The 14,302-nt window shown below is 41.1% G+C and overlaps 1 protein-coding gene across 2 annotated transcripts in view; it reads left to right on the top strand.

The window, feature by feature from the left end:
- Nucleotides 1-14,302, top strand: part of SLC39A8 (solute carrier family 39 member 8) — a 65,157-nt gene that overhangs the window by 35,532 nt on the left and 15,323 nt on the right. The window contains exons 1-2 of one of the 2 annotated variants that reach the window (XM_072863126.1): nt 2,878-3,333; nt 10,733-10,901. In XM_072863126.1, coding sequence (XP_072719227.1) covers nt 3,145-3,333; nt 10,733-10,901 — 358 coding nt within the window. In that variant the 5' untranslated portion in view covers nt 2,878-3,144. Of the gene's footprint in view, nt 1-2,877; nt 3,334-10,732; nt 10,902-14,302 lie in introns of those variants that run through there. The other variant, XM_072863127.1, reaches the window with a different exon arrangement.

The raw sequence follows: 14,302 nt of genomic DNA, 5'->3' as shown, positions 1-14,302 counted from the left end.
GGTGTCACTCCAGTATTTACATTAGTAAATTAGTATTTACATAGTATTACATTAGTATTTACATATCTACCTAGATACTTCCACTAGAAATATCCATTGCTATATGTCATTTCATTCAAGGGTGTTTAGTTACAGGATATAATTTTTAATCCTATTTAAGTAGTTAATCCAACTAAAAGTTGAAAGAAAAATGGTGCAAATGTTAATACAAGGGATGGGTGTGTCTATTTTACCTGCCAAATGACAGAATTATAATATGACTGCTCTTTTCAAATAGGTTTATTTCAATTGGTTTGAATGACAATAAACAGAGAGGGTTCTTCTGCCTTTGAGATAAGTAAATAACACGTATGATTACAAATCATGCTAGCTTTGGTGTAGTTAGCTACAGCTTCACTGCATTTCCTAAAAGAAACCCCACTTCAGAGAGAATTTGGCCCTTTAGAAGAACAGAGAAGCTGATCACGTGTCGTCTTGCCCACTGCCAGTCACCATCTGGTGCGCTGGCACCTTGTGGTGGCTTAAATATGACAGTAACTTTACACAGGTGTAAGAAAAGCAGGAAACAAAACAACAGTGAATCAGGACCGTGAAGTACTGTTGGGAAATACTTGGTTTACAGTGTACAAACAGATTGTTCTTTCAGTTTGAGAAAGAGAATTTGGCTCTGTTAGTATTTGGCTAAGCTTTATCAGATTTGACATGAACAAAGATCAGACTTTCTGATTGGGTCTGTACATCACAAGAATATACACAAAATCTGGAGTAGTCCTTCAAGTGCTATATATGCAGTTTGAAAGATACATGATCTCCGGTCTTACTGACAGTAAGTATGCCCTTCTAGCTGTTGCAGTCTTTTTCAGTAACACTCAGTTTAGAAACTTTTTATTTCTTTTAAACTAGAGCAGTATGAATGCATCACTCCTTGAGGAAAAATTTTGGCTGTCTCTCAGAAATAGAGCAGGATTTTCATTCTGCAGAGGATTGGCAACAGAGAATAATTCTTAATGGAATTATCCAGGAATTCCTTGAACTTTTCAGCATTATGCAAATATGGGCCTAAGAACTAATGCAAATATGAGTGTGTTTACACTAATTTAAATAATCCTTTATATTTCTGTTACTGACAAAAAGGAAGTCTTAAAATAATCAATTTTGAGATTAACCCTTTGGCCCTGTACAACAGAGGACTGACAAATCTTTTTGATCAAAACAGCAACCTGTTTTGATTTACCTGTTTTAACCAGTTTGCAGTTGTTTCCAATTTATCTACTGGTCATAAGGCACTTTTCAAATATAGACTTTTTAAAATTTCAGAATGCCTTCAATAATCAGTTGTTACTAGAGCTGTGTTTAGAAATAGACACACTGAAGAGAAAAATATAGGAGGTGCCAGTTCTGCTACTGACATAGCTGCTGCCTAAAGAATGTTGTGATTCCCTTAGCAGCACAGATCTTGTGTTCATTCCTCTGGAAGAGACCCAAAATGCACATGTAAATGGAGAGGTGGGTAGGGTGGAGCATCTTCAGCCACGGCTGGTGGTATAACCAGTGCAGATGGGGACTGTCATTTGGAACAACCTGCAGCTAAATTGTGCCGGGTTTAGCTAAAATCTGTTTTAGCTGCCACCAAGCAAGTATGAGGGAAGCATGAAGTATTCAGGCTCTAATTCAGAAAGAGTAACATTTAGGTTTTCCAATAGTAGAATGTATATGACTGTAGCTCTCTCTAGAATTCCCCCCCGCCGCCGCCCCCGGTAGTGGGTTATGCTGCTGGCATTTTTTTTCTGCTAGATGCTTTGCGGTATGGAAGTTGTTTATGAAGAATTTATCCAAACGAGTTCCGCTGCTTGTGAAGTATCTTTAACCATGCCTCCTTCATAGTGCTGTTACCCAGACTGCTTGGCACACACAGTGCAAAATTCTGGTTTCAGAAAATCTGGAATCAGGGACAGTGTCTCAGCTCATGTAGTTCAGCACAGTTTCACAGAGGTCTAAATGAGAATCTGTTTAAAAAATACATCATTTTAAAAATATGCTATCTCTGCCTAATACAGGGATATATAAGAAATTTTGTAACAGGCAGTTACAGAATAACTTGTTAATAGTACACATCTCTCCTGAGCCGGAGCTGCTACTACATGGCTGCTGTCCCGAAACGTGAGGATTTTTATCTAAACCACTTGAGTGACAGCCCCCAGGAGTATACCCGTGACCCGTCACGACAAACGACCTGTTAGTTAAAAAGGATGCATGAAATCACATGCTTTTTTGTGTGCATTAAACCTTCCTAAAAAGGTAAACTAGACACGGATCCATGTCTCAACCTGTGGGAGGGAGGGGGCCTGAGAGAAGCGAGTTGCCTAACTGGCTGCCAACCCAACAGCTCATTCCAAGGTCCAGGTGCCTCGACGGTGGAGATACTGTTGGTGAGGTGTGTACGGTGGGGCCGTACCTGCCTGTGCACCTGGCCTGGGCCTGGACCTTGGCCTCGACTATCCCATCTGGCGCTTTGTGGGTCATGGCAGGTGGGTGCGGGGTGCGGGGCCCGGGTGGGGGGCAGGGTGCTGCATGGCGGATAGGGGAAGGCGGGCAGGCTCAGCTCGGCAGCTGTACGTCTGGAAACAGCACCGGGGGCAGCTGAGGCAAGACTGTGTGCCTCCATGGATGCATGTGATGGTTTTGTGACTCTTGGCCCCTGGGCCAGGGCTGGCAGCAGCCAGGAATTTTGCAGTCTCCCCCTCTGCCCGCGCGTGGGGCCGTCTCCGGACAGCCCCGTGCCACCCTTCCGTCGTGACGCGGGGTTACGGGGAGGCCCTGCGGCTGCCCTCTGCGCATCCCGGGCCGGCGGGACTAGGCTGGCGCTCGGTAAGCAGCCCGACACCGCGGCGGGGCCCGACGAGCGGGACGGCCCCCTGCCGGGGGCTCCCGCAGGAGCAGCGGGATCGCGGCGGGGGAGCGGCGCCCGCCCCGTCCGGAGCCGCGGGAGCACCGCCGCGCTGCCGCCCGCCCGCCCCGTCTCCCCGCTACGCCCCCCGGGGAGGGGCCGAGCCGGCCGGCGCCGCTCTCGCCCCGCAGAGCGTGGGCAGAGGCGGCGGCGTGCTGCGCGCTCAGCGACACTCGCCGCGTCCCGCGGGGCTGGAGATGCTCACACGCGCGGCGGCGGCGGCGCGGGGCGCCCCGGCCGCGGCGACCTTCGCCGACGATGTGCTGCGCCTCTTCGGGGCCAACCACAGCCTGTCGGCCGGGCAGCTCTCCGCCCTGCTGCAGCAGCTGGGCGCCGCGCCGGCCCTGGGCGCCGTGCTGCCGCTGACCCACCTGCACCACAACCAGGTACCGCGGGGGCCCGCGGCGCGGTGGCGGTGGCGGCGGCGGCGGCGGCGGGGCCGGGTCTGTCCGGGGGCCGCTTCGGCTCCGCGGCGGCGGTGAGGGCTGGGCTGGGCTGGGCTGGAAACGCACGTCCAGGAGCAAGGGCGCCGAGCCGGGTGGGCAGCCCCGTACTTTCTTAAACCTCGTCGGCATCGCATTTCCTCACTTCGAAGCGGGGAGGGCGGGAGCAAAGGTCTGCTGAAGCGCTGGGCCCGGGTTTCGGGCAAAGGTACCGGTCCACTGGCGAGACCCGCTCGCGAGAGGGGAGAAACTGCCATCCATCAGTGAGCTGCTGCGTGCTGCAGTGCGGGGCTGCCCGTGGGATTAGCTCTACCTCTTCATTGCTCAGCTCTTAAACTGGCACTTTCCCTGGGTAAATAGCATCTGGACCACAGCAAAAAGCGTATGAGAATCAGCTAGTGTTTCCCCCTGAGAGCTGTATAAGCAAATCTTCGGGACTCGTTAGAATACAATTGTCATGTGATAGCGCGGACTTGATTATAGATACGTCTACTTGTGTAAAGAAACTTTTTCAGAAATTTTCACATCTTTCATCTGAGTGCAAAATTGTACACCCATCAATTCATCTACTAAAAGCTGTTTAAAATGATATTTAATTTACTGACAAAATATCATTGGAATACCACTTTTCTTAGAGGTAGAAATAGACTTTTTCAGTTGGAAGGGACCTATGACACTCATCTAGTCCAACTGCCTGACCAAGTCAGGGCTGACCAAAAGTTAAAGCATGTTGTTAAGGGCATTGTCCACATGCCTCTTAAACACTCCCAGGCTTGGGGCATCGACCACCTCTCCAGGAAGCCTGTTCCAGTCTCTGACCACCCTCTCGGTAAAGAAATGCTTCTTAATGTCCAGTCTAAACCTCCCCTGGCGCAGCTTTGAACCATGAAAATATTTTACCCTGTTTACTGTCTCCGTACAAAACTCAGACCTCATTGCTACTTTTAAAGTCCATGTAATTTCATATCTCTGTAGTGTCCTAGACTAAGCTTGTTTCCCTGAAGGGGAGTCTTGAGGCTGGTGGCGATTTCCTTGCGCTCAGGCATCAGGGACGCAAAGTCAGTCACAAAAATGGAAGGAAAGCAGGGATGGCTATTTGCTCTGGTTTGGTTCAACTCCCTAAGAAACAGAAGAGGCATGCTTCTAGGGACCTTGAGACATTTTTTTTACTTTTGCAGTAGTAGCTCTTTTGTTTGTTCTGTGAAGGAGACAAACCTTGGATAAGCTCCCTTTGTTTTAGAAAATGTGCAGTTCTGATGTCTTTACCCTTACCAAAGGTTTAATTGGGAGTTAATGCCACTGAAATCAAAGTAGTATTCAGTATAAGCATGGCAATATTTGCCAGAGTCACTGCTTTCAAATCTCACAAATTGAACACAGTTCCAACACAGTGTATTAAAAACATAAACATTCCCAGCCACATGCGCTAAATACAAGTTTGCGGTGTTGAATATGGCTATGAAAAGGAGCTTTCTTTAAAAGGGCATAGAAATGAGTAGATTCTTCAGTCCTTCAGGTTCTCCCTCTGCAAAAGCACGTAGCTCTCGTACACAGGCTTTGGCACAGGCTACAGAGGAAAAAAAAAGTAATGCTCTTTCTTATTACTGTAAATGCATGTTCCTCACAAGTCATTTGAAGTTTAACTGAAACAAATATTTTTACAGGCCTGTTCTAGTTGTGTCCATTTTGAATAATATCTAGACTACCATACTGAAATAGTGTATACTTTTTTGCTGAGTTACCTGTATTATTTGTTAAAATTGGCCTTACGACTGCTCCGTCAGCTAGTACCATTTAAGCAAGTGAATTTTACCTCCTGGCTTTTGATCCCTCATAGACGTTGTATCAATGACTTTAGGCAGGGGGTGCATGCAAATGCATACTCATACCAAGTAAATCGTGCATGATCATTTTTGAACACTGTGACTCTTTGTGCTTTCAAGTTGATAATTTAGAGTATCTACTGGTTACGACAGAAGACATAAAGTGGCCTAATCTAACTTCGTGTGTTGGAAGGCATCAGAGGCCTAAGCTCTACCAATTCTCTATGGAAGAAAGTAAAGAATACCTCTGGGTCTTTCCCAGGTAGGCTGAATCCATTCAGGCTGCATAAATATCTGACTCTAGGAGGAAATAAGGTTTATCTTAACCTTTCAGTTCTTAACTTCAGTGTCCAGAGCTAGTGGGATGACTCCCAGGCCTTTTTTCCAATCATGATAACACGCCCCTGCTCTATCAGAGAGTCCCTCATCCAAGCCTGAAGGAACTGTTAGTGGAGAGCTGATCTGTAAGGGACAAGTGATACAGCACTTCAAAAACTGTTAGGAAGGAACAGTCTTCTCTTAGTTTTATCCCAGTATTAGTGTTTAGTTTTAATGCTTCATTCATAACAATTTTGGGAAGCCTATTAATCTCACAAGAGAAGATCCACCAGAAGCTGATCCATTTTCTTAAAGATTGAAAGAGTTTGGATGTGTAAGCCAGAAGAAGATAGATGCTTCATTTCTGTTTTCCTTTGATACCAAGTTGACTTGAAAAGATATGGGAGAAGAAAAAATGATTTAATTTGTTGATGATGGTGTTTGAATGTATACTCATGTAGGCATTTATGGTAACTTATGTCCTATGATGTCCATGAAGATGCTAATTTTTTTCCTGTAAAACACAAAAAAGAAAATAAATTTTCTGGGTAGTGTTTTGGAATTTTTGATTGAACTGTCTCCATTTCCTTATGCTTCTGGTCTCTTTTTTCTTTCATCACACACTTTTATAATCCTCTTTATTTTGTGTTTACATTTTCTTTGCTCTTCAATTTTTCTGTTATCACCTTTCCTTAATATATAAGCTAAGACTTCCTGTCAGAGAAATAAGTAGTAACTGAGCAAACTCAAATACTGGTCACTGCTGTTTTTTCATATTTTACTATGGAATTCCAACACATTTTAGTCCTACTAATAGGGATAAAATTAGCAATTTCAGTATAATAGATGATGGCATGTTTACTCATTCTGTATTTTACATTATTAGCAAGATGTAAAAACATGAAACTATACTTGCTCTTCTATCATTGGCTTCATTGTAGTATGATAGCCATACATGTCTGTGCTGGAGGATTAAATTACATGCTCCAAAGTTTTGGTCAGAAAATACATGGAAGGTGAATGGGCATTGGAAAGAAAGCTTGTTAACATCACCTTTAGTTTGTGCTTTGACGTAATCAGTAGGTGCTAAAATCATGCTCCAGTTTTCTTCTTTGACTTTTCTAAATCTATATTTATGCCAGTCTATATGTTATGCCTGAATACTGTGTCTTAATGTAATGCATTTTAATTTTTAAACAAAACAGTTGGACAAAATGAAGTTAAAATCTTTATTAATATTCATGGTAAGATATAATTAATTTTCACTTCAAGATGAGTCAAAAACCAGTAACTTTGGTGTTCCAGAGAGGCTAGAACCAGGCTAGTATCTGCTTTGATTTTGCATTTTTTGGTAGTGTTTCACTAGTTACAACTTGTCCTTTTTGAAAGAAGGGGGAATGGCCTGACAGAGTGTGGCTTATGGTCTTGATCCAACACCATGATCTGATGTTGCCTGGCCAGTGAGAAGATAGATAGACTTACTTGTTCTACCCTCTAAGTGTCTTATTTCTACAATACCTTCAGCGAATTTTAGCATTCATGGACAGTTTTCAGCTCCCAGCATGAACAGCTGCCTTGAACATGTCGGTGTGTGTGTGAAATCCCTAAAGCACACAAGTGCATTCAAGCAGCTTCATCTGGTTTGACTCTTTCTCATGGAGTGCTGCTTCTTGAAGGCATGGTTGTCTCCTAGCACCCAGTTCTTACCTGTGCTGAGTGACAAAAAGGTGTAACCACATCAGCATTAGATGCTTTAATTTGTTACAAGTAAGTTGAGGAAGACAGGGTCATATGTCTCTATTTTGCCTTTTCTAGGCTCAGGCTAAGTTAAAAAAAACCCCAAATGCTGGTCAGATAGGTATTCACTATATGCTTTTTTTGCTGTTGCTACTGTGTGACCCACTGCTCAGCCCTGGTGTGGGCTAGGCTAGTATTTCATCTGGAAACATCTAGAAACTGCAGTCCAGGTTGCTGTTGGGTGTCTTAGTACTTCACATGTGGAATGCTTACAGGTAAAACAAAGGTAGAGCAAAGATAAGAACATGGCAGAAGACCAGAAAAGGGACTGAAACATTTACAAGGTGGTTGGTACTGCAGTGGTTTTTTTGTTACTTTTCCAGTTAGGGGTCCTCTCTACAGTATTTTTGTCTGAGCAATTATCCCATCCTTTCCTTCAAAGGATGTGGTGAGCTGGCATCCGCTTTTCGTTTATAAAGATACTGGTGTAAAGAGATTCTAAATAGTTGGGCATCACCTTATTTCATTTACCATCTTAAAAAAAACCAAACCCATTTTTGGGAGAGCCTTACCAGGAGAAAAGTAAACATCTGTTTGAATAACCCAGTTGATGGTTTGATTTTTTTTTAAGTCTGAATACTTTGTAATTGTGTAAATTCTGCTGAAGTCCTCCCTAATTTTGATGAAAGCATTTTAAAAATTATTTTTTAACAGTTCAGGGACATGATCGGTTATGTCATATCTTTTTTGCAATTGTTTATTAAACACGGGGTGACAGTCACATTACAGCCAGTCCCCTCACCTAATCGGTATGACGAGGCTTACTGAATAGCAGGGGACAGACATGATGGTACACTTGGTGAGCCAGAACATCATTCTCAGTCCCCTGTTCCATGAGCCTAAATTTCCTTTCTGCTGAGGTCATCTGTCAGTCTTACAAAATAAATAGCTTATTTTTTTTACAGCAGTGTGGCTGTCTTAATGTATTTATCCTCCAAAGATAAATGCAGAGTTTTGCAGTGTGCAAACATGAGTTGCTCCAATCCAAGGCTTCTAATACATTTAATCTTTTAATTAATCCTTTAATTGTGCCAGTGAACTCATGCAAGCTTGCTTTTTAGCTCTTGAATGTATGTAGGAGTTTACTGAGAGGGTGAGGTGACTTATAACAATGAATCATTTATAGCAATCATTATCCTTTGGGATTGTCCCTGATCAAAATAATAATAATAATAATTTAATAAAATGCTGTTTCTCATCCTCACATAAAAAAGCTCTTGTGCAATGGTATTTCTCACTTATCTGTTTGTATGTAGCCAAAGTTACAAGTATCAAGTTTACTAATTCATGCTGTGTCTGATTTATTTTCTCTCCATAATCTGTTTTTCTACCTACAACAGGGTTTGGATTTTTGTGAACTAATATTAATGCTAATATATTGGTATTTTGAAATACTAGTAATCCATTCTGTATTTCTAGGAACAAGATAGTTAAAGATCATTTTTCTTAGAGATAGTTATGTTATGAATTCTCAGCTCCTACTGGCTTGTTTTTCTAAGGGCTGTTCACTGTAGACTTCCAGAAATGGCTCTATGAGCCATTCATACAAGAAGCACCATATAGGAACTATTCCTATAGACCACAACTATCCTCTCTTTGTTTCACACTGGACATATTAGCCATGTATTTTGCATTATTCCATAATGCAGAGTTAATGGTAAAACGATTAGGCACATAACCAGTTTAGAAAGCTCCAGAGGTTCATGTATTGGGCTGTTAAAGACTGCATCTTCAGTGATGATTTCTCTGTGCACTACTTCCTTTGAGATTAAAAGGAGCAACATGCTTTAAAACAAAAAAACATTTTCTGTTATCAAGCTAATATTTATTTTATATGTGATACTTTGACATTAACATTGGCATTGAAAGATGAAAGTATATGCATGTTGCTTGTGTATATTTGAGTCTTCAAGGTCTCATGGCCTTAAAAAAATTTATACTTACATTTAGGTTCAAGCATGTACTTGAGTGTTCTGCTAGACTTGGTTGTTAGAGAGGAAGGACAAAAACGTCCTGGATGTAATTTAGCTGAAGTCACTTGAATTGGCCTGCATGTTCTCTTCCTCCAAGCTAAATCAGAAATAGTCCCATTCAAATTGGGCGTGCATGCCTTTTGCCTTTTGGACAGTATTAGAAAAATATTTATTAACGGAAGCGAAAGTTGAAGTAAATGACTGTTGAAGTAAATGACTTACAGTTGCTTTGACTTATCTCTAGAAGGAATTCGCTTTATAAATAATAATCTTGAATTATTGGAGAGATGATGTGGAATCTGAAGGCTAGCAAAACTGAAAAGAGCAGGGAGTGACCATTTGTTTTTATTTTGCTAAGGCTTCCAGTGCTCTAGTTTTGCAGCCACACTGCGATTTGCTACAGGGAGAGTTATGCTCTACCTTGATGTCTCACATAGAAGGAAAACCTTTGACTTCTTTTTGTCTTCAGACTCAACCTTAGTATGTGTTTGTTGTACCGCAATAAGCCAAATCATTTTTGTTTAAGCCCAAAAAAGAACACTCTTTCCTTATTGATTGTTGTAGGAAATAATGAATGTGAATAAATTGAAAGTGTTAGATGAAAAACCTCAGTGGTATAGAACATTTCATATAAAAATACTCAATTTTTCTGTAGATATATATTTTAAGATATTTCATGGTTTGTCTTTTATCTTTTTGGTGGAAAATAATGAACAGAGCAACCAGCCCTGCCTCTGGCCTGGTTTAGCACTACTAAGTACATTTATCCTTGACTCATTAAATACTCTTATGTCCTGAGCTGAAGGCAAAGTGAAGATCCCAAGTAAGAGTTTATCTCATTGGAGGGTGGGATGGTTTTACAAAACAATGTTTGCTGTTAATAATTATTGCTATAAAATTAATGAAAAATGTTGAGTGCTGCTAACGTTTAGATCATTTTTAAACAGCTAATTTGAGAGATAAATAAGAAGCATTGTTGTAAAGTAGAAGTGGTCACTTACATGAATAAGCACTTACTGAATTACCAATCATTTTCTGACATGCTCTGCCACTGAGATTTTAACTGTATCTGGTCTGCTCTGAAATTTAATTATTTTGTAATTACAGTAGATTTTAGTTACTTTGAAGCTAATTTTCCGAATATATTGTAAGGTTTAACTATCCTGGTTCATAGGCCATAAGATTTGCAAATGTCTATTTAAAACATGTTTCACTGATTTGTGATTTATCTTACTTAAAATACTTTGAATCACTTCTGCTTCACATTAAGCAATCACAGTGTTTTCATGCACCGCGTACAAATGCTGTGTACACTTCCTTGAAAATGCAGTACAGTATTTTCGTGTTGTAATTCTTGGGTTTCTCAGTATATGACTTACTTTTTGGTTTTGCATTTATGTGTTAAGTTGGCAAAATCTCTTTTTGTTCCAGTGCTTGACTGGTGAGGAAATTTTTTATTTGCATGGGATACCGAACAACAGTCATGTATCAAACTCAAGCTTCTCTACAATATGTCCTGCTGTTCTGCAACAGCTAATTTTTCACCCGTGTGATCATCAGGAAAACTTTGTGGATACGTCTAAACCACATTCTTTACAAGGTTAGTTAATGTTAATTGCATTAATACTGCGACTGGAGTGGGGTTTTCTTAGGACAATAGTAAGCATTTATCTATACATAACAAGAGTGTCTTGTTTAGGAGGATATAGTTGTAAAGTGGGAACATAAAATTAAAATGCTGTTTCAGGTCAGCAGACTATCTAAACAAATATCCTGTCTCTTAACAGTGATCTATTCAAAATGTTTTAGAGAAAGCTGAAATAACCTAGTAGGTAGTTATAGAATAATTTGCCCGTTAAAGGAAGAGTCTTTCTGACCTGTTTTATTTGGATAATGGTTTGTGCCCTGAAGCATAAGGACTCTCGCTAATAGCTGGTTCATAGAAGAGAAGATGGGAGTACAGAAGGGAAGTTTGTGCAGGTGATTTACAGTGGGAAATCAGACTTAGTGCAGTGTGCATGTATCAAGGCAACTCAAGGTAAAATTATTAGGGGACTGCATTTGAGTGGAATTATTTGCCAGTGGGAGTCATGACATCAGGGGAGCCAGTGACTGTTTTACTGAGGAAAAGTACTTATATTCTTTTGAAACTCTGACTTCTGCTTTCATGTCATCTTCTGTGTTGCCCCCTCCACATGGAACATCATCACATGGCTGAGTAGCCTTAATTTTCCTTCCTCCTATTTTTCTCACTATTATTTCTGTGTTTATTGTGCACAGAACTGTACAGTGCAGTGAAAAATGTAGGACAGGGAAGATTCAGCTGGTTAATGAAGTCACTTGTTGCACTGATAAGGACCAAATATGTAATGGCCTATTTATTTGACTCAGTATTCCAAATAAATGTATTGTTCCAAGGGAGTCAGCTGAATTAAAGTTAAAAGTTAGGATGTTGGATGAGCTGGTGCCTAATGGCAGTATTTATGAGCAGAGATACAGCAGTGTTTTTCATAACTTTTGAAATATTAATATTAATAACATTCTGACTAATATAAGTGATGATATTTATTAAGAATTATAGATAATTCCTAAAACTTAGCTGTGTCAGTGAATAATTAGAATTATATTTGATTAATCACTGGAACCATGGCATCAATTTACCATGGTTGTTCTAGATTGCTTATACCATATGGGGGCACATACTGTCAAGAAGTCCATAATATCTGCACTGGAGGGTAGGATCTGTCTTTCTCTTTTTTTTGTTTGGGGCTGTTTAAGTAGGTTGTACGTGGAAAGCTTGACCTGTAGTTAACCTCCTAAGCTATTTAGACCCATCCCTCCTGTTTTTCTTTTATCCTGCCAGCTCAGAAGCAATGTCCAGTAGCCAGATAAGCAAGGCAGCCTTCTCCCTGCCCCTCCCTTGGCTGCAGCGTAAGAAATCTGCAAGGTCCATAGTTAGGGTATTTTAAAACCACAAGCGTATGAGGCTGTGACACGTAGTGGCACCTGTTTTGAAGGGAGATTCACAGAAGGGCCCCGTGCCAAATGCAGATGTTGATTTATGCACACCCCCGTCCCGTCACAAAATGAATCTGTATTGTGGCAGCATTGAGACCAGCTGATTTCAGTTACTGCCCATGAAGCAAAATCCTCTATGCCTGTTTCCAGCTGTGCTTATGTGAATTTTCTGCCCAGGGGCTCCCACACACTTAACAATCTTCTGTCTTCCAAAATACGAACAGACAAGACATACAGAAGAAATTAGTACTTAGAAATAAGCTTTACAGCTTTACATTGCTATATATCTCATATAGCAATAAAAAGAAGTGCTGCTGAAGCAGAGTAAAAGTTAAAGGCAGCATATAGCTTGTCCTTTTTCCTTGGGGTTTGTATATCTCATACCTAACCTAGCTGACCTTAGGGGCACACTTGTGTCCTTCCCTTTCTTGCTTCTCTGAAAGGTAATAGGGAGGTGTATAGAGCTGCATGAAATAGCTGGAAATGCCCAGTGGCATTCCTTCTGTACAAGGTGAACAGGTTTTGTGCTCTCTGCTTGGCTTCTTCAGAAAGGTATTCGGACCCTTATTTCCTCTTCATCCCAGGGCAGGGCTAAGGAAGAGCCTGAGCCTGCCTCAGGAAAGCCCAGAGCAGTCGTCCCCACTTCTTATAAGGAACAATGCTGAGCAATGGTGTTGTAAGGAGGGCATCTTACTTGCACTCCTGCCATTTTATTTTTTGGATTTCTTGTGGCTTTGGGTATCTTGGCTGTCTCTTTGTTGGGGCCACAGTTCTAGAGACAGAAAGAATAATGGTAGTTGGCAAAAGCTGACTGTGCCACCAGTCTCGGGGGAAGAGAGTGTGTGTCCTAAGCAGAATGCTCTGCTGTGATACGTATAGTCAGACTAGCCAGCTTTCTGAGATGCATGGACTCATGAAAAGCTTGAGGCGGGTGGAGTCCTAGGGAATAAAATCAACTTTAAGACAGCAGTGCATACATGATATTGTGAAATACAGTCCATAATGCATGAACTTTGGCACATTGGTTGTCTTGGAATTTTATCACTTTTTTCTTTTTCCCCCCAGTTTGTGGTTTTTTTCTTGAAGTACCCATTCCTGTAATTGTGTAATTATGGGGCAATCTTTTTTATTTTTTTTTTCTTTCCAATTACGCTTCAGGTCTTTCTGAACTCAAAGAAAAGCTTGCCACAAGGCCCAGGAGCACCTTCCTGGAGAACATATAAGAAAGATCTTAGATTTATTTTATTCCTTTAAAAATTTCATTAGTTTAATTTAGGCCCCATACTACTGAGGCTCATTGCAGGAACTGTGGAATGCCTAGGATGGATAATAATTCTTTCATTGTCTGAGGTTATTTAATAGCTTATTTTAATTCTTCTTATTCTTCTACTTTGGGTGAGTAAATCAGAAACAAAATATCAATATGTAAAATCCCAAGTTCTTTGGGCCATCCAGATCTAGGACAGAGTTTTAAAAGTAAAACCACATCTATCTTCTTGCACCCCTAATCTCTGGTAAATCAGGAAGAAGAAAGGCTTTTCCTGTTACCTTTTTTTTGTGACAAAAGGGGATACTACATACCAGTGGATTAGAATATGTCCTTACTTGTGAGCACAGGTCCTTTAGGACATTATGAGACATCTCCCATTGCATTAAGCATACAAAATGGTGAGAGTTGTGTCATTTATACTCCAAGTTAAGTGTCCCAGTCTGTTTTGCTGTTCTGAACAAAGAGTACCGGCGTGAAAGTTAGACCATTTGTTAGCGAAGCATATAGTATAATGAGAACTTCTCTTTTACAATTTGGCAATAAACTATTTTTCTGTGCTTGGTTTTAAGCTCCATTCTCCTATCATTTTTGTCATCCACTGATCTACACACACAATTTGTAAATCTGTCCTCTTTGTCTTTTTTTGTAAAAAGTTATTAGTACTGGCTTTTTTAATTGTAATTTTTGAAACTTGTTCTAATTTCCTGTGTCTG

The sequence above is a fragment of the Ciconia boyciana genome, chromosome 5, assembly GCF_034638445.1.
Source record: "Ciconia boyciana chromosome 5, ASM3463844v1, whole genome shotgun sequence".
In the NCBI taxonomy this organism is placed as follows: Eukaryota; Metazoa; Chordata; class Aves; order Ciconiiformes; family Ciconiidae; genus Ciconia; species Ciconia boyciana.
The sequence above is the reverse complement of the archived record's forward strand: the minus strand, read 5'-3'. Positions and strand labels throughout refer to the sequence as shown.